General features: G+C 38.4%; 1 protein-coding gene across 1 annotated transcript in view; it reads right to left on the bottom strand.

Annotated features, from left to right (window-relative positions):
* Positions 1-139: 139 nt before the first annotated feature.
* SUCLG2 (succinate-CoA ligase GDP-forming subunit beta) overlaps positions 140-21,552 on the bottom strand; it is a 115,292-nt gene continuing 93,879 nt past the window's right edge. The window contains exons 10-11 of the mRNA XM_035546572.2: positions 8,281-8,401; positions 140-2,121 (exon numbers count right to left, since the gene is read on the bottom strand). Of these exons, the coding sequence (XP_035402465.1) occupies positions 2,006-2,121; positions 8,281-8,401 (237 nt within the window). The 3' untranslated portion in view covers positions 140-2,005. The remainder of the gene's footprint in view (positions 2,122-8,280; positions 8,402-21,552) is intronic.

Below are 21,552 nucleotides of genomic sequence, written 5' to 3'. Positions count from 1 at the left end.
GGGGGAGAAAGGTTTTTTTTTTTTTTTTTTTAAGATAAAAAGCATGTATATATGAATTTATTACCCACTTGCAAATAAATTCCTATGCATTTAATTTTGCCCATCTGTAACAAAATGCCAAATGGAAGAACACAGAATGCAACGGACAAATTAAATTATTTCATATTTTCTAGAGAGGATAAAGTCATTAAATGGGTTCATTTGTACATTTGTTGGACTAAGCAGTTGGTGTAGATAATGTTGATCTCTGCAGACTAATAATGACGCACGCACACAACGAATGGCTCTGAGGCCAGAAGTAGATCCACAGTGTACGACAATATTGCATCAACAGTTCTTCCACAGAATGCCTCTATTTCCAATATTAAAATACAGAAAAGAGTGACTTTTTTATTTATTGTGGTGAGGTAAACATTTCTTCCTGCAAAGCACTGCACTTCTAAACACCTTCGCTAGAACTGCTAACGATACCCTTCTCCTTCATTCAGTCAGTAAGTACATACCCAGTGGCATATTTATTGCTATTCTAATGGTCAGACATTTTTGCCTTGAGCAATATGTAGAGAAAGGAATGGAGAAGAAAAAAAACACCCTATACTAACTGATGATAGCAACCTATCTACACTGTTTGTGTGAAGAGGCAGAGATCAGTGCAGATAATTTATTTGAGTGTAATAGTTTTAATGGGAATGCCAAGAAAAATTTATTTACATTTCTCTAAGTAGAACATAGTATTGATTGGAGCTGCTCAAAAAATCACAATTAAGAATTTATTAGACAAATTTTTACCTCTCTGCCCATTTACAAAGTCTTCAAGACCAGATCACTATATTCACTCCTTTGTACTCTGTTCAATTTATTGATGAATTTCATGCAGTTCCTGTGCTGAGTGAGATTTGTACTGATTTCTTTAGTTACATGAGCCATTTGGTATTGTCTTCTGTTCCCTGAATGAATGATTCATGTAACTAACAGCTTGAATTCTGACTGTTACAAAGGCATATATAACCAAAATAAATCTTAGTCAATATCTGAGTACTGAAACTTTTTTTTTCTTGTACATATTTTTGCTGATGTCTTAGAAATAAAATATTTTAAAATTTGAAAAGTTAATTTGAATTTTATTCTCAATAAATAAATCAAAGTTTTGGTTTTTTTTTGACGATATATCAACTGAAGAGTACTCCATGATCCCATAGAAGACTGGTTAAGGTTCTCATCTTTAAAACCTCACTGCAGTGGCATACTTATGAAAGAGGTTATTCTGAAAAGTTAGCAGCCATTTCCTGCCCAACAGGCACATTCTCCTAGAGCTTTCTGTATGACATGGTTACACCTAGAAATACTGCACTTCATTTCTGAAAAATAGAAAATAAATCACATTTCACCTGTTTATAGGTAAAGTATAAGAGTGGAAGGTCCTTTCACTAACAACTGCTCAATTTCTTTTCCTATTATGAGGTATACTTTTGCATCTACAAAAGAAAATCATCTTAAGGCAAAGTGTGTGCTTTCTAAAAAAAACTTTCATTTGAATAAAAATAGATATTGTAAGCACAATTTTTTACATTATTGTAAAAATTCATAAAAATATAAACCCATTATTAGTTTGCTGACTCTACAATATAAAAAATTAATGATAGTATTGTGAAACAGGTGAATTACGTGTTTGATTAAAGAACAATCCTGTTGATAGAAGTCTATTATTGTATCTTATCATGAGTTTGTCAGTGGCAATTTTGGAAGAAAAGCAGAAAAACAGCTTTATGAAACTAAGTATTACTTAATAAGACTCTCAATAACAAAATTACCCAAACGAGATAAAGAAAGTAGCTGCAAAATTTCCAAAGCCTAATTTGCCAGCCTATAGCCTGAGTTTGCCATGTGTCACAAAGTCCCCCAAACACTGATGACTGGTTAGGAAAAGTTCACTAATCCTCTCTGAAATGGCAGGAATGACATCTTGTAAAACATAGACACTTTCCAGGAGAATATCTTCAAGGAGTTATTTTTTGGCCACACTGGCCACTGCCTTCTTTGCTGCATCTTCAAGGTCATTTGCAGACGTGATGGGGAGTCCACTCTCATTCAGAATGCGCTGGGCTTCATGAACATTTGTTCCTAATAAAGAACATTGACTATAATTAGTAACGTTAATGAATAAATGAGCATTTTCTACTAAATCACTAGATTTAGTGGAGTTGATGCTTCAACCTGCACATCATTTCAACAACAGATTCAATGATTGGTTTAGACTGAGCTGAGAGGAAAGAACTCTGAATTTCAATGACAATTCTGACAGACAATGCAATCTGGTAATAGCACTTGCATCTACAAGAGGGGCTTTGTGAAGATTAGAGGGTCAATCCAACATCGGTAGGGACATCCAGCAAGAGCAGTGGATAATGGATTAAGTATAAGGCCTTTAAGACACTCAGAATTTCACAGCAGACTCCATTTTAACATTTATTCAAGTTTAAAGGACTACATATCGACAAACACCTAGCAGTGTAGGCTGCTGATGAGAGACAGAGAAAACAACACTTCTGGAGGAACTGAGGTCCAAAACTCACATGCATCCACAGGAAAAGAAAAAAGAATGGCCAAAGAGGATTCGGTCAGATTTCCCATTTACTCTAGCTCTTTTTTTTTTTTTTTTTTTTTTTGAAAACAAATTAAAAAGGAAAACCTGAATTCTCCAGAACTTTCTCCAGCAAGGCCAGATGACAGGTTTGCTCACTGATATGTCTTGCACGACAGAAGAACTTTGAATCAGATATCTCACTGAGCAAGGGGAATCCACTTTGGGATCACATCACCTCTCCCATGCACAAGACCCTGAGCTGATCCTCTGTAGGATCATTTCTACTCACTCCTGCACATCAAGTTTCTTGTTCATTTGCCATGTCAAAATGCTTAATTACTTTATAATTCCTAGACCTAGCAAAATGAATTTTAATTATATTTGGAACCACACACTTATTATACCTTTAATTATTAACAAAGCAAGAAGTATACTCTGTATTGTGCAACTTCCAGAATGCTCAATTTAAAGGGTGAATTTTTAAAGGGTGAATTTGTTATTTTATTTTTGACTTTTATTTGTCAGACATTTTATAATGTTTGAAATTATACAGCAGAAATAGAGAAATTCAGAAGTCTGTATCAACAGGGTGCTCAAGTCAGGATTCCCACTATCGGCACTGAAAAAGACCAAAGACATCTCTGTAGCAGTAGGCCCCAGTAGTAATGGGGACAATAAATGGAGACAGGGAACATTTTTTTCTTGGAATTTTTCCCATACAGAAAAATATTGTGCTGTTTGCGATAGCCACATGTTTAAAATTAACTTCTGCTCTTCACTAAGTGGCCAATATTAATTTACTATCAGGTCTGAATGGGAACAATACATTGGATCTATTCTGTGCCACACTGATTGCTCTGCACACCACTTGTCTACCATGCATTACAAAATCAGTAGAAAACAGTTCTCTAAAAAGGGAGGGAGGAGTTTATGCAGATGAATGAAAACATGAAGGCTGAGAAAATCTTATTGCTGTCAAAAGACTGAGGTTACTTACTGTATTTAATAAATAAAATACTGTTTTATAGGCCAGGCATACAACTAAACATTTTTGAGCATTTCCTTTGCAGCAATCTTATACATATATATATATATATTTATATATATTTAAAAAAAGCTTTTTATCCCATTGTGATAAGTATTTTAGATATATGGAACATATAGCAATTGTAATGAGATCCTGCTGAAAGCAGAGGTAAGAGTTTTAAAATTATATGTTCAGAAAATACCGAAAACATTTAAGAATCCACAAAAGGCATTATCTTATTGCAGTAGATGTTAAAATAAACAAATAAATAATCCCACTATTCTGACATTAACCTCTTGCCACTGGATGGTGTCAGAGAACTGTAAACAGAATCCAAACGTAGGCTATGGAAATAACCTGCCACGCACCTGCACGGAAATGGACAAATGGTGAAAATTCACAAGACTGAAGGCTTTGGGGCTTCTATTGTCGGTGGTGGTTTTTTTCTTGTTGTCATTTGTTTTTGTTGTTTGTTTTTTAACTTGTCTCCTATTAGGAGAATGCCATTTTGATGAAAGGTTTTTTTTTTTTTTTTTCCTTCTGACAAGTATTACTATCAATGACACTCCAAAGAAAAACAGGAAGGCTGTAATTTTATCAGCATATGCTGTCAGGCTTTATATTTTAAATATTCTCCTTTGGAAATTTGGGTTCTGAAACAAGCCTCTCTGTGTACATTGGATGTGTCACATTTACACCTCTTTTGCCTTGAAATCTCTGCTATCACTAGCAAAGCAAATCTATTCAACTCGTTACCTAAAAATCCTTGAAATCCTTGTAATAAATTTTACATCCAAGCATGTTTCTACAAATTGTAGGATTCTACCAGCACACACTGTAACAAATGAGTCAAGAGGACTGCATAGGTCGATTGAAAACAACAAAAAAGTCCACCCCCAGTAATACTCCAACAGGATTTTGGTGATGTTCATTATTCACCTGCACTGTCATAGACATTAGGAGCAGGCTGCATCACCACTGCTTGGGGCTGATGGCTTGCGAGGATGCAAGATTCTGCAATGCCATCTCTAGTGATAAGCTTTAAGTGATGATCTTTACCTAGGGAACATGAAGTTTTGGTGGCTTACACATCTTGTACCTGTTGGCTATACAGTCAAGGAAAAAAAAAAAAAACACAACACTTTCATTGACTGCTTACAAGAGACAATTAAATCCTTTCTATTCTGCCCAACCGATTTGCCTTTCCTATCTTAACTTTTCCCAAGGTTTATTTAAATATTTTCCTCTGCTTCATGTTTACATCCTAGAGCGGGAGGGACTTGATAGCACATTTACACTTGTGCTGAATGTTTAAATTCAGAACGCTTGATGGGATGGATACAAAAGTACTAAGTATGACCTTGCAATACCCCATTCTTCATTCTTGATAAGCAATTTGGGATAATAAAATCAGACATCCATACTGAACTGTATTTGTGCCGACAAGCAAATGAGAGCAAGACACACAAACTGAAGCAAAATTTCACTTGTGTATGGAAGATTTCTGAAAAAAATAAAATCATTAGATGCTGAAGAACCCATAAGGTCATGAATCACATGGCTAAATATAAGACAACATTTCTAAATATAAGGCAACATTTTGCATTCAGGCATTTGAATAGACAACAGTTTGCTTCTAACTGTGTTTCAACGTATTAAGTAGTTCTAAATCCTCCCAATTCTTCTTGTCCTATGAACCAGAGAAACAAACAATTCATTTGCAGAGAGAGAGAGAGAGAGAAGAAAATTTCCAACATAGGAAGAAGATATCTAATTCACAATTCTTTTTTATTCTTTCATATTTTCATCTAACACTGAGCTACATAAACGCAAAGCAAGCTTTGGCTTCCATTCAGCACTGCTAGCTAGTTCTTGCAAAACTTAATTGAAATACATTACATTTTAAAGGAAAAAAAAATCCTGCATAAAAACAGCAGAAGTGAGTTTTTGACATCTGTAGAAGATAAAATTTGGAATATGTAGTTTCTCCATTTGTCCATAAGCCTTTCAAACAACAATAATCCTGCGTCTCAGCTGCTGAGTTCTTTACTGATAAGGCAAGTAAATACATGTAATTATAAAGTTACCATTTTCAAAGAGGAGAGTAATCCTTTCTTTATCCACTGGTAAAACAGCTTGTAATTATTATACAACTGAGAACAAAGATTTGTCCACAGAATCCTGCTAAATCAAGGCAGATTTGACTGATTAAAACTCTAGTCATCGAGACATTTGTAATACAGTACAGACTCTTTGCCTGAATGCAAAGTGCAGGTCACAAATCTGTTAGATTTATGGGAATAATCATGAACTTTCCGTTAGAAGAACGGAAATCCAAAAAAGTGCCTGTCCCTTTTTCTTCTTTTGAAGTATAAAATGTTATCAGTGATGTTTTAAAAAGTCTTAGGTAGTCTTATTTCTTCCACAGTCCTCATTATTAATTCAAAGTCATTACATATTTGGATAACCTAGTAGAAGTTCAAAGAAGAACAAGGAAGATGATTAAGGATCCAGAGGGATTGATTTCTGAGGAAAGATTAAAAGAACCAAATACATATATTGCTTGGTCGGGTGATTAAGGAGGCAGAGAAGGCAGGAGCTACAAGCTAACAGTTTCTAAGTACAACATCTGAAGGCTGTAAACATCCGAGGTCATCGTTTAGAATGAATTAACAGGTAACACCAGGACTAACAGAAGGAATTAAAATTATCTCCGTTATCTCTTGAATCACTAAGCAAGTCTAGGAAAAGCATCATCACAAACCTGGCGAGGAGCATGCTATCTTGGGAAGATGGTCAAAGATGGTCAAGCATCAGAAGATGCTTGTATTAAAACACGTGTTTGACTTTCTGAAGATTTAGGTTTGACCTCTGTGCATAAGCAGCGCGTGGCTCTCATAAAGGTCACTGGCAGAAGGGGAATGGGCACCACGCAGTCGCCTCCACGAGGCTTCGCATAACCCTGAGCCAGAAGTACTCCCGCTCCACGCCTCTTCCAGAAAAACCCAACGTGCAGTAGCTAACACAATTGGGACTTTGCTAATTCAGCCCAGGGACTCCTTTGTCTCTTGCAATCTCCCAGAAGTCACCAAAAAAAAAAAATAAATCACCCTGGCTTGTGTACAATCGTGGAAGATGTACCAGAGAAAGACCAAAGGTAGACGCAGCAGACTGCAGTTTAAAACAAGCGAGTTAATTCTTCTGTTTCTCTTACATTGTTTTCAACCATTGCATTAGAAAAAACTTTGAGCTATCAGGTTTAGAAGGAGAACTAATGACTTTTCCAATATCTTCACTTATAAAATGACAGCTATAATAGACAGTTACTCTGCACTTCTGATAAACTTTTTGCGAGCTACAGAAGACAGGAAAAGTTTTTTTTTGCCATGACAAAAAGCTAAGCAACATTGCCTAGAGCTGATAAACAATGAGATTTTATATTGTGTAACTTCCCTGCTGGTAGCCAACATCCATCAGTTTCTCCTTCACCCGTTCCAAACTATCCAGTTAGTCTCTTATGGTGTTCAGCGGTGCTTCATCACCCAAAGAAAATCTTCACCATTGGTTTTAAAATCCATTTTATTTAAGTTTTCCTGTGCTTACTACAGCAAAAGGCTACCCACGATAAACCAAGAATATTTTTATGCCCTCTGAAAATTATTCAAGCCTTGCAGGGAAATGCAGCGTGGATCTTCGACAGGACCAAACTGCACGTCAGGCTGTGCTACGTGTCTGTCTTCATCAGGAAAGGCCAAAGAAGCACCCCCCTAAACAAAGGGCTTCACGGTGAGCCTGCCTTGTAACTTTATTTTTTGAATAAGAGAAAGTCTGGGGTATTCAGAACCCTATATTTTTTTAAACGTCTTTTAGTATGAAAAAACACACTATTGTTTAGTATCTCTAATCCATAAAAAGGATGCATTTCCTCCATTCACCACCAGTGCGGAGTGACAGGTTATTTTATACCTTTTACCCATTCAGTGACAGAAGAAGAATCTGCCTTCCTCCTTCAGGACACTTTTCAGAAATGACAGATAGAATTCTCTGCCCACTGCCGTTGTAGTAAGGAACGGAAGAGGAGCCAGTAACCACCAAGGAGCGCTCTTCCTCTCCTCTTTATTTCTCTTTTGTTTCCAATTGAACAACGCTGGGTGTCCTATAAAATTATTCCATACCATTACCAAATCTGTTTTTAATGGATTTTAGCTGGATTAGATACTTGGGCAGAAGAATGCGTTACAGTAAGTTCTCTCAGAAATACCATTTCTAAACTTTTTCTTTTAATTATATTGAAGTAGATTTAAGAAAACTCTTTGTTGCTACAGGTTTAGCAATAATAGAATTGCATTCAGTAAAAATCACATGAAAAAGAAATATCTTCCAGTGAATAGAAACTTGCTTCAAAATCATTTCTATTTGCATTGCAAATGTTACAAGCAAAATCGTAATGCTTTCACTGAAAAATTGCATCACTTCAAATACCACCTGGGACCAGGGATGCAGAAATATGCAAAGAAAGAGTTTATTGTCTTCAAGTCATTACGGATAAAGAATTGAACACATTTGTATTGTGCCGTACTAGCCTATTTTGAGCTTAGCGACCACCAAAAGCCGAAAGGGATTACTGTACACCTGAAGGAAGATTTTGTCAGAAAGCACTAGCACTCACCTTCCAGTCTGACCACCAGAGGCACTTTCAGCTCAAGCTCTCGGCAAGCTTTGGTAATACCATTGGCAATAATGGCACAGTTCACGATACCACCAAAAATGTTTACAAGTATTGCTTCAACCTGTAGGAAAGAAACAGAGAGGGAAATTTTAAATATATTTTTACTAAACATAGGTAAGATATGCAAAGCAGGGTAAAAACTTCCCTCTGTTAGACAGGGCGTCATTTACAGACTGCTCGAAGCTTCACATCTAGACCTTGGAGAACTTGATTCTGAGTGTACTGCTTCTGTAACATGCAGCAGTGATTAACTGCCTTGGTCGAAATTGGAATGGCAATTTATGTCATAAAAACATTACACAGAAAAGTGGCATTTCTACTTTTTAGTAAAAATAAAAACAGATTAAACAATCTACATTTTAGATTTTTTTCTTTTCATGTATTGAATCTTCAGAGGCTGGAGCTCAGAAAACGCTGTTTGGATGTGTGTGTACGCGCATGCAATGAAGTATTCACATACACTTCACAAAACAATCTGGATGCTCGCTTTATTATAAGCAGTGCAAAGGAAGTGGTAATATAGTTGCCTTGACTCGATAAAGAGGAGTAAAATTAATTAATTCTAATTAATAAGGGAAGGCATGTAATGAAGAGCGTTCATTAATACAGATTAATTGATAACAACCTTGAAAAACTGTTATTCATCAGTATATTGAAACTGAAATTCCTGCACCCGATTCACAACTAAATCATACTTCACAGGATACAACACTCTGGGTCCTCAGCTCGAAAGGATCACTTGATTTCTGTGAAATCAAATACAGTGATAGTAAAATCTAGCAATGACAGCAGGTGTATAACACCTTTGTGTTGTTATAGAATCGTTACCTGTGAAGAAGCTACCAGTGGTGAAACCTTACAAGGCCCCTTCTCTGCCTTGCTCCAACTACTTGAACACATGCAAACACTCTCAGTATTAGGAGGTAAAAAATACAAAAAGGGAAAATAGAGCCCTTCAAACTCTCATGCCATTAACCCTTATGGTAGGGAGATACCTACGCAAAGTGCTTGGATGTTAAAATGTACTAGTGATGCACTCTAGCAGCAGGACAAGCCCAGACACTGCTTTGCCCTTTCTAATACATGCTCCTAATTCAGGGACATTGCACCAGGCACGTGACAGATCAACTTAACCAAGGGTGTTTACATTATTAGAGATAAGGAGGAGGATTTTATGCTCAGTACAGATATTTTAATTCCTAATGCAGACATTCTCATTTAAGGATCTGCTTTTCAGCTTTCAAGCTGAATTCTAATCAGGTCCTCTAATCCATTGGCAGCAAAAGGAAAAAAATGTTGAAGGAAATTAGATGCAGCTTGGATAATTGATGTTTGTATGCTTGGCTTTAATAAAAATACACTGTTAAATTAGAGAGGAGTCTAAAAGGATTCAATCAATAAGAAACTGAATCAGGTACAGAATTCAATCTTGGGTTTTATTGTAATCTTCCAAATAAGCCAACAGATCAGCCCAAATGATGCTGAGATTCACCTTAACTCCTCGGAAATTCATGAACATTGTTTATATATGCTTCTGCAGCCTGACTGGATCTTGCATTTCTAGTTGAAAGAACTTTAACATTCAGACCCAGCAGATGGATGAAAAGGTTTTCAGTATTTCATGTGCACAGAGAATGCATGATCTCTGTATCATTCAAGTCAGTAAGAAAACTAAACCTCCCATTGTGTATCAGAATTCTTACGCATTGGCATTCTCAGTATCTAATGCATATGCAACATGAGATTTATATTAAGAGGGCAAACAGTTCGGTACAGGACAGGTTACTTGGTAGCATTATTACTCTAATTACCATTTCTACCCAATACTATATACCTTACAAAATTACTTTGTATTTCAGCAACATTATTAAGGAAATTCAAGTATATCCACAAGTTGGGCTCTTTCCATCCACCAAAACAATTGACAGATGTGAAATCACCCTCAGATGTACTCGCAATTGATTATGGACTCCTCTGGAGAAATAAGGGAACCCACAATAGCATTAAGACATCACCATCGGTGGTGGTAACAACCCGCAGTCTGCCCGGTCCAAGCACCAGGGCTGGAAAGCAAGAGTGATGGAAATTTTATGCAGATCTGTTTCTGTATAAAATCATTATTGCCTTATTAATAACAATTTTAATTTGTAGCAACTTACTTTATGTTAAAGTAAGCTGTAGCAAGGTTTGACAAAGCCCGCAATTCTATCTGGCACCAAAAATAAAAAAAAAAAATACCCCAAATAAATATATTTCTGTATTAATTGAAGTAATTGTGATAAGAGATTGCTGTTAGACTTGTTGTGGATCACTGACATAATGCACGAGGCTGCCAGTTGAAAGCAATTAAGGGCATTGCAGGTGCAGCAGAAGCACAGCTTCACATACCTGCCTGCACTTGAAAAATGCACTTAGTGTATTTTATTATTATTATTCTAAAATGTTCCTAGGCCTTAACAAAATGCACAATGACATCAGGTCACTGTACAATTCAGGATGACTCCAGGCAGCACCTATAAAGCACTCCACCTTTCCTAAAGCCCATTTAGAAATCTATACACAGGCCGTCTCGCTGTCTGCAGCTCTGCACTCCAGTCTGCTGAACATCCTTCTGCACTAACACCACACATCTATATGCAAAAATAGAGAGGACAAAACCTTTGCACTTGAAAGTTGTTCTTGCTCTTTCATTTTCCACCTTTGTTACCGCCACAGAACAACTAGAACAGACTTTGGAGAACAACGCACTGCAGCGCTGAGCGATGGCAGAAGTTTCATATCTGGTGAAACTCAGAATCTCACATAAAACATAACTGCAAACTAACCTGTGGTCTGATAATTGCTTTAAGACAGTCTAAGCATGGGCAGCCACCAAAGAGGGCAGCCTTGCACCTCCCCTGTGCTCGGAGTAGCACCCCCGACGGATGCCCACCGAGCCCACGGACAGACAGCACCAGGCCGAGGCGAGGGAGAGCCCTCGACAGCTGCTAGGGCCTGGGATGGAGTGGGAATAACCTTCCCTGTTAACACAGGCTCACGTCAGCTTATGCCAGTTGTGAAATCTTTTCCTCAGCTGTTGCTTTTCAGGATCAGAATAGGCACGTAAAAAATGCATGGGCAAAACCTCAGCTAGAGACCTGTCCAACCCCCAAATCACCAAGACCATGATTTTACAGTACAGATCTCTTCTGAATATTACTGAAAATGTATACTGGAACGTAAGTTGTTGTTTTTTTAAATGTATTTTATCATAAAACAAATATTTCACGTTGTCCAACAGAGAAAGCTCAAAAACGTAATTATTCTAATATTCAAATCCCCTAAAACCAAATTTCTGTCAGTGTACTTTTTTTATGAGAATGTCTCATAAAAAAACACAAAACATCATTGAAACTGATGACAGCATGAAAGGTTTGCAACAGTTTTCCATCTATTAGCAGTGTCAGATATGTCTTAGTGACTTTGTATGCATCTTTTTCCCTTATATGCACACAGAGATGCATGAATACCAGGAACTATAAATATTATTATAAAATCACCAATATAATCTGACCTTGCTGTAAATTGTTGCTCTGAAGCTCAATCCATTTATTTTAGTTGAAAAGAAGCTATTCAGCAACTGTCAGTAAAATCACATCTGCAGCAAATTAAAAGCTACACGAGGAAATCGCTTGCTTACAGTTTGCTTTGACTGAAATCTGAAAAAAAACACCTTTACATCTCAAGCTAACTAAATTCACGTTTTGACCACTCTCAACTCTTTCATCAGCTAAAAATGTACCCAGACACTATGAAACAGCCTAAATTTGTCAAGATTTCTTCTCCAGGATGGCACGGGTCACATGTACGTTGAAGCAGTTGCTTCGCATGCTACAGTTGGCAAACATGCTCCTGCCTGGAGGCTCCTAGTGCTCTCTGAGGCTAAAACATGCATCATATCTCCCAGTCCTTCTGGTCAGCAGGGTCTAATTTTATGTCCTCAAAAATACATTTATTTATTTTTTACCAAACTAATCTGTGAAGTTGCCAGAAAACAAAAAAGAAAAGCAAGCTTGCAGCATACTACCAGGCAATACTGAGACAAATAAAACAAAGCCATGAATAAAATGCGATGTGAGTTTCTTCATTTCCAATCTAATAAGGTGTATTTAATCCTTCTTATTTTTCCACTGGCCTTTATTATTCATTTATTCACACCTTATAGCATTTGTTTGAATGTGAGAGAAGCAGATTACCTGCAACTTTCAATACCACGCAACAAAAAACAGATGCCATAAATCTGCATCCTTACTCCACCCTTCTGCTCCAACTGATAAGTCAGACAGAAACATTTTTAAATGTCCCTGTATTACTATAAATTGGACTGCAGGTCAAATATAGCTTTTTCTTATCCAGTTTTGAAATCTTACTATAATCCACTAGCTTTTTATATAAGGCTACATTTATGGTTCATTTGCAAATAAAGACTAAATGTACTGTATCAAAGTGGGAGAAAGAGCCACAAATACAGAAACAATTGCTTAAAATCTCCACTAGAGGACAGTGCAACTCAATGTAGAAAGGGAATATAAAAATCCCCCTTAAGAGAAGAGCAGGGTTATTTTTTTTCTGCTTAAAGTCAAACCATCTCATTTTACTTTATAAAATGAGAAGCAAAATAGTATTTTGCATCTTTGGGATGGAACTTTTACAGTCTGGAGGTGATAAAATTAAGAAGGATGAGTCATCTAGAAGCAATGCAAGAATGCTTGCAGTCAAAAAATATTAATGCCATGCAATTTTGAATGTTTTTGACTATTTTAAAATGGGCCAGGGTTTAAAATTCATTAGTAATGTGCCATAATAGCACAGGAGGACAGGAACTCTGATGAATCCCCAAAACAAAATTCAGACTTTCTTGCAGTATGGGGGGAAGACTGGCTGACAGGTAGGAAAAGCACATTAAGTATTTTCTCTGATGCTATTTTTTGGCTTCTATTTGAGAGGTTCCTGAGGAACCTAAGTCTCTCTGAGAGTGAATGCCTGGTTTCTGCTACACCCAGTTGTTGTATGTTATGCCCTTTTCTTGCACAGCTGGCAGCCTCTGGCCTGCACACCAGTACAGCACTGGGGGAAGCCCTTTTAGCAATGCAACTCCTTTGGTGACACAGTAAAAATCCCAAACACCACAATTCTGTAAAATCAAAACTTTGCAACTTCAGCTTCTGATGCACTAAAATAGCCTACAGTCTTGAGATTTTGCTGATTACCACAAATTCGGTATCTAGAACGGGACGCAACTGCATTGGCTTTTGCTAGTTTGAAAAGCATTCAACAATGATACCCTGACGATTGACCAGATCGTGTTTGTGGCCCCTTGATGGGGTAAGAAAAGCATTCAGATAAGCGGGGTCCAGCAGCAGGGAGAGCTCTGACACCAAAGACAGCTCAGGATGGACCACCAGGAACACTTCAGTCCTTACAAGAGTAAGGAACGGGAGGGAAAGAAAAATGTTGAGTCCACAAAGTACTCTTGTCAAGTATATTTGAGATCAAAACAACTTTTAGCACCGTTTTGGGGATGGAATGCGCCTGGCAGTTCCTAAAACAACTGAATTTCTGGTGCCAATATGAGGGGATAAGTTTTCTATCAGATCATGGGTACAAGGAATAAAAGAGCATAAATTAGATTTGTTCTGACTATCATTTAAATATCCGAGCTTCAAGGAGATCAAGCCCCTGGATAAGCCAATCAGGATGCAGATCAAAATAAGATGAAGGGATGAGTACTACTTACACGACTGCATATTGCAAGAGCAAAACAACACACAGGATCAGTTCCTCTGTATAAGATGAGTGTGCAATATTTCAGATTTCATTTAAATCTCTCTTTGTGCATCCAGAATCAAGCATAGTTGCATGCTTAGGTCTGATTTGGGGGATTTCATTGAAGCAAAAACAAGATGCACACATGCCACCCCTGTCACAGGTATATTCGGTAAGCACTGGTCATTAAATACTTTGGGAATTCATCTTATTTGACTGCACTATATTATCACAGAATCACAGAATCGTCTAGGTTGGAAGAGACCTCCAAGATCATCTAGTCCAACCTCTGTCCTAACACTAACAAAACCTCCACTAAACCATATCACTAAGGACTACATCTAAACGTCTTTTAAAGACCTCCAGGGATGGCGACTCAACCACTTCCCTGGGCAGCCCATTCCAATGCCTAACAACCCTTTCAGTAAAGAAGTTCTTCCTAATATCCAACCTAAACCTCCCCTGGCGCAACTTGAGCCCATTCCCCCTCATCCTGTCACCAGGCATGTGGGAGAATAGACCAACCCCCACCTCACTACAGCCTCCTTTAAGGTACCTATAGAGAGCGATGAGGTCTCCCCTGAGCCTCCTCTTCTCCAGGCTAAACAACCCCAGCTCCCTCAGCCACTCCTCGTAAGACTTATTCTCCAGACCCCACACCAGCTTTGTCGCCCTTCGCTGGACTCTCTCGAGCACCTCCATGTCCTTCTTGTAGCGAGGGGCCCAGAACTGAACACAGTACTCGAGGTGCGGCCTCACCAGAGCCGAGTACAGGGGGACAATCACCTCCCTAGACCTGCTGGCCACGCTGCTTCTTATACAAGCCAGGATGCTGTTGGCCTTCTTGGCCACCTGAGCACACTTCTGGCTCATATTCAGCTGCCTATCAACCAGTACTCCCAGATCCTTCTCGGCCAGGCAGCTTTCCAACCACTCATCTCCCAGCCTGTAGCGCTGCTCGGGGTTGTTGCGCCCCAGGTGCAGGACCCGGCACTTGGCCTTGTTGAACTTCATACAGTTGACCTCAGCCCATCGGTCCAGCCTATCCAGATCCTCCTGCAGAGCCTTCCTTCCCTCGGGCAGATCGACACACGCACCTAACTTGGTGTCATCTGCAAACTTACTGAGGGTGCACTCGATCCCCTTGTCCAGGTCATCGATAAAGATATTAAAGAGGACCGGCCCCAGCACTGAGCCCTGGGGGACTCCACTAGTAACCGGCCTCCAACTGGATTTGACTCCATTCACCACAACTCTTTGGGCCTGGCCATCCAGCCAGTTTTTAACCCAACGAAGCGTACGCCAGTCCAAGCCACGAGCAGCCAGTTTCTGGAGGAGAATGTTGTGGGAAACAGTGTCAAAAGCCTTACTGAAGTCAAGGTAGATCACATCCACAGCCTTCCCCTCATCCACCAGGCACGTCACTTGGTCATAGAAGGAGATCAGGTTCGTCAAGCAGGACCTACCTTTCATAAACCCATGCTGACTGGGCCTGATCGCCTGGTTGCCCTTCAAGTGCCGCGTGACGACATTCAAGATAATCTGCTCCATGAACTTCCCTGGCACTGAGGTCAAACTAACAGGCCTATAGTTCCCCGGGTCTACCCTCCGGCCCTTCTTGTAGATGGGCGTCACATTTGCTAGCCGCCAGTCGACAGGGACCTCTCCTGATAGCCAGGACTGCCAATAAATGATGGAAAGCGGCTTGGCCAGCTCCTCCGCCAGTTCTCTCAGTACCCTTGGGTGGATCCCGAGGGTATATATTATACTAATATATATTATTAGTATAATAGGTTATAAATACCCTCCAAATCCACTTACCTAAGATGGTCTATACAGTAGTATGACTGTAAAAGGTCTACTCAAATTGATCCATTATTTGAATTTTGCCTCTGCACTAAAGATTTAATTTCTCAGAGATACTGTACTATGTGCTACCTTTAATGTCCTTAGCGTCTTTAGTTCAAGTTAGATTTCTGATAAACAATAATCAACTTTCTGAAAAACAATGTAGCAATGTGAACATCATTTAAGCAATGCCATACAATAAGAAGCACACTATCCTATCTCAGCAATATGCTGTGTCCTAGGATGGATCTGTGTACAGTTTCATCATGCTTTATGTTGTGTCAAAAGGCAAAAGGCCAAAAAAGTTTACATCAAACTAAAAAAAAAGGAATATTCCTGGAAAGAGTGTACCTGGAGAACATGGATACATAAAAATGGAACTCATACAATATTCAAAGCCTAGCATAGGTACTGTCAGATGAATTATTTTAACAGTAAATTACACTGTTCAGTGCATTTTAGTGTTACAGAAACTTGGTAAGTTACCCAAGCTGATACGGTTAAATGATACAATCATGAATATCTAAAAAAAAAAAAAAAAAACCTTGACTAAATAGACCTGTTGATGTGATGGTTAGTTCAAGTCTTTATTTTTAATTCAAAAGCCAGTTAAAAATGCACACATGATAAATTTGGGAAGATCTCAAGTGTACCTTCTCTCTAGCTGGTTGGCCATTGATTTGACTTTCACTAATATGTGAATGAAGTTTGACAAATACCAGTCAAATTTCTAAACAAAGTACAACATTTCAACACATCACTTTAAAACTTTTCCTAAAATTGTTTTAAAACAAGAAAAAAAATCATAATCTTTAAAGTAGTCTTAGGATTTCTCTGTTTATTGAAACTTGGGAAGCCGCTTTACGTGAAGATTTCCTCTTCTGTTGGAAGAAGGAACAGAAATCCAGGAGCTGGATTTTAAGAGGGACTCTACATGTCAAGACACTCATACCATAAGACTTCACACCACCCCTGCCATTTACTTTTTCCATCATTGTGTGTTCAGCTCTACACCTTCTTTTAGGTAAGGGACAGGCCTAAATACTACTTTTCAAACCATTACGGCAAGGGATTTATTTCCTGAAATCAATGCCCATCGAAACCATCTTTATTACTCCTCTTTAAAAATACCCTTAAAGACAGAAATACTATATTTACCTGGAGTATCAAAATACTAAGCAATTGTATCCACCTCAAGGGAGAAAACAGATGAAGAACAGCAACTCTTCTGCTCTAGGGAGACTTGAGATCTTCCTAGTTTGTCACCTGAGAAACATCTCTGACATCTATTCCCCATGCAGAAGAAAATTAAATGCTACAGAAACTGCTATCTAGGTCACACTGTTTTTCTTACTGAGACAATACAAACTTTTACAAAGGAATTCTGTAATTCCCAAAGCTTAATTAAAGTATAAAAATGCCTTGTCATGGGTACTGAACTGCATATACACATCTGAAATCTCCAAATAATTAGAAATCGTTCTTTTATGGTAACGTGGTAGTCATCAAAAACCTGAATTACTGTGCTCATTAGGTTCTGAATTACTACCACATAAAAATCAGCTAACTATTAACACATAAGTAAAATCAAAACGGAAATAATAAAACTAAGGAAGGTACAAAGAAGGGTAACAGATACTGAACAAGCTTTGTATACAGAACGAACAAATAAACTAGGGCTTTCCATCTTAGAAAAAGGAAAGCTGAAGGAGGTTATATAGGAAAGACTGCGAGTAGCAAGAGGAAAAGGAACAGGGTGCAATCACGTAGTGCCTGCCTCCAGGTAATTTCATTGCCTAGCCCTCAGTTCCTGTAATGCCAGAGATGGGGGGAAAAATAAAGGGGCACTTTTACTGTCATTTTTAAATACAGCATATAGTTATTGTGTGGAACTGATTGCCACGGGTTATTGTGTATGTCAAAAGCTTACATGAGTCCAGAATACAGTTATAAATTTGTGGAAGGAAAGCCAGAGGCTGGTAAATACAAGGATATCAAAGACTACTAGAAAGCAGGGGGAACATATCAGAAGTACCCTCACAGCCTTGTCCTTTTCTTATGCTCTTCTCTGGGAACCTGTTTTTGGCTGCCATTGGAGACAGAAGGTTGGATCATGACAGATCCAAGTCTTAGTCAATGCAGTTACACTCTTCCATTAAAAAGAAACAGATATCCATCATTTCTTTATTATACCTATGCAACCCCTGTCTGAATTAAATCACTAAACAGTTAATACGTGAGTCATTGTTCCTTCATCAGCTTCCCTGATTACAGTACTGCCTCATCTCAGCAGTTACCGTGTAAGATTGTTGAAGTATGTGGCATTGGACAGGTGATCAGAATAGGTGATTTTGATTACATTTTTAAAATTTTCATTTCAATACTATTAAATTCCTTGTTCTTTCCTATCCTTTTGTGGATAGGGCTCCAATCAGAAAATGGGAACTGAAATTCAGGTGTATCACTTTGTCTACATGGAGAACAAATTTAAGAATAGCTTATGTATGCCCTCCTCTTGCTTCATCAAGCCTTCTCATTAAGCAACGGGCACTCATAGGAAAAAGAGCAAGTTCACTGGGACATACCAAGCCCCAGATGGAAGACAGTGTAAATACAATTAGGGACAATTTCCTCCTACCTTGCTGATGAGCCTGCAGCATTTCCCAGCAAGCAGAAGGAGATGTATGGCAGACTACTACTCATCACCTCCGACCTTCCCAGTTGGCACCAACAGTAGCCAACTATCAGGACTTGCTACCACCTAAACGTTACTGAACAATTTTGTCCCAGAAAAGTCTCTTTGGAAAACTGGCCTCTCTGGCAGAGAGCCTGAGAACAGTGCTGCTGAAAGATGGATGACGAACCTTATTGTTTGCAAGGTTCAGATAAAGTAATTTAAACTAAACTAAAAAAAAAAAAAAGTGACAGTTTAAAAATTAATGGCCAGTAATAACATTCTCACAAATAGGATGCTAAGTTAAGATCTGTATTATTATGAAATGGGATGACTCAGGAGCTGACAAAGTGGTTCTACATCCTTTTTGGATTGTCTTGCTACTTGCAAAACCATAAAATGCAACTTTTTTTTTTTCCCTTATAACAAGGGGGGAAAAATAGCCTGACTCTTTGATAAGTACAAATCAGTGATGTTACTTTATTCCCCATAATAATCTAACCTCTCATGTTTATTTTTGGTAAACTTTTCCACATGTTTTCTGTACTCAAAAAAGGAATCAACTTCAGAGAAATAATTATTCGATAATGATCTACCAGACACTTTTCACAAATCTATCAAAGCATCTTATAATAAAAACAGTCAAATGTTTTAACCGCAACCCCAAAGTGATATAATCAGCAAATCTGAACTGTGAAACAAGTTATAGAGCTACATTAAGAAACAGATGGAGTAAGCATAAAATAATCACAGATAAGCCAGCATAAAAGACCTTAACTTTAGAGTAATCAAGGTTGAGATGTTCAAGGCAGCCATGGGGAGTCATACACATTAAAATTAACAGGAGACCCATGTAAATCAGTCTACTTCTTATATTTCAGTGAGGTTCAACACATGGAACTGTAGGTGTCTCATTTAACCATATTGCTCTCTTTGACAAGAGGTTTGGCAGTATGGTCAAGGAAAACATATCTAGGAGAGCCAGTCTCAGTTTGCTCAACTACCTAAAATATCCAGATACCTGTTAACTTCAGTGAAAAATAGAAGATCTTGTGAGGACTTAAACTCTGACATTAAATGGCAAAAAAAAAAAAAGGTCTGAATGAGCCTCAAATGCATGCAGCCCTAACGTTTGAAACTAAGCATGATCAAAACAAACAAATGCTCAGCAAATAAAAACTGCCCATCTATCACACAGCCAACAGCTGTCATTTGGCTTCTGTAACCGACTTCTTCTAAATTCAGATTTTCTGCAGCGATCAATACTGTAAGATATTGGCAACCTAACAGTGGTTCCTTGGTGCAGGAATCTGAAGAAGGAAAAAAAACAACTCCCAAACTGTTTCAGAATCTTAGTCTGCTGCAAAAAACAATTCAATCATAATTTTAAATACTAAGTGAACAGTTAAGTCCAGAACACTGTCGTAGTTTTTGGTTTCAAAATCAGATAAACAAGCATACGCAGAGCAGATTTCTTATTCTACAAACTGGTAGCATAAAAGTGAAATTACAGGTTTATGACCCTCTCGTGGCCACTTTTTGTATTTCTTTGCTGAATGGTACATGGAAAGGAGAAGTTTCCCCTTATCAGGGAATCCTTTTTGTCACCTAACACACCTTGTTCGCAGACACACAAAGCCTAGAATCTATCACGATTTGGGTAAAGCTGCATAAAAAATGCAAATTCAAAGTCTCTGTTTCAAAGATAACAATATAAATGGTTACGAGGAAGGAAATTAATGCAGGCAGAAACAATTTAATGCATGCATTGCTTGTAGTTTTTGTTAATCACTTTTTAAGTACTTAAGCACAGTAGTAGCTAAAGAGAATTCGAAAGAGAGATTACATAAAAATGTTTCCAAGTGGGTGTTTCACGCTGAGCCGCAGTCTGCCATAGCAGCGCTGATTAATCACGGAAGCCTTGCCTTCACTTTCAAGGTCCTTAATGGCCCACCACAATCCCATCCCCACCCTCTCCTTTCAGGCATCAAAAAGGTAGTTTCTTGCCTCCATTCTGTACTGCCAGCTGATGGCAGCCTCTGGCTAAGCTCAGACAGTCAACCTAATGCATTTTCTCATGCTGACTTTCATGTCTAAGGGAAGCTTTCCATTAAGATTCCCCAACGCCATTCCACTGACACCTTTTAGTCATGACATCCTCAACCCTGAAAAAACCTTATGGCTTGACAAAGGTAAGGCTACTTGGCAAGCTGGAATCACTGTGATTGCAGCTCTCCATCTCCATTTTCCAACTTGGACCATGCTGGAACCTTAGGGTACAATCGTCTAATGGCTAGAATCCAACTAAATCAGGAATGGAAGGACAGAGGAGCAAGACTTTGCCTTTCTACCTAATAGGACTTTGCTGTAATGCAAAATCATCTCCTAAAACTGTGAGCTCCTTGAATTAGAGACTTGGATTTTATTCTGCGTTGGCACACTGTCTGGCACCATGAAGTCCTGGTCCATCAAGAGCCAGTGTAGATGAAGAAATACCAGAAGTAACAGCAACAGCAATGACACTGTACTGTAACAGCAATTAACCTAATCCAAATGACTAGTTCAACAGAGAACTGATGTACTGGCCCTGAAAGCCAATCCACATACACTTCAAGCAATTGTCTTTTAATTCACCCTAGTTGCCATTTTACTGAAACAATTCACCTCCACAAAGGTAATGCTAAATAAACGTGGTTACCTGCAGCCAGCACCTCAGCAGTGTGTGGATATATTCTCACCAGTACCAGCCCTAAATATTAACAAATTACTGTTCTGGGAAGCAAGATGATGTGTGCTCAAAAGATCTTATCCGTGTCCTTTGAAAGGGACAAGAACTCACTGGTTCTCAGTGGTGCTGGCACAAAAGCTGGATGAACTGCAAACCT

Source organism: Cygnus atratus, chromosome 10 (genome assembly GCF_013377495.2).
Source record: "Cygnus atratus isolate AKBS03 ecotype Queensland, Australia chromosome 10, CAtr_DNAZoo_HiC_assembly, whole genome shotgun sequence".
Lineage (NCBI taxonomy): Eukaryota > Metazoa > Chordata > Aves > Anseriformes > Anatidae > Cygnus > Cygnus atratus.
The sequence above is the reverse complement of the archived record's forward strand: the minus strand, read 5'-3'. Positions and strand labels throughout refer to the sequence as shown.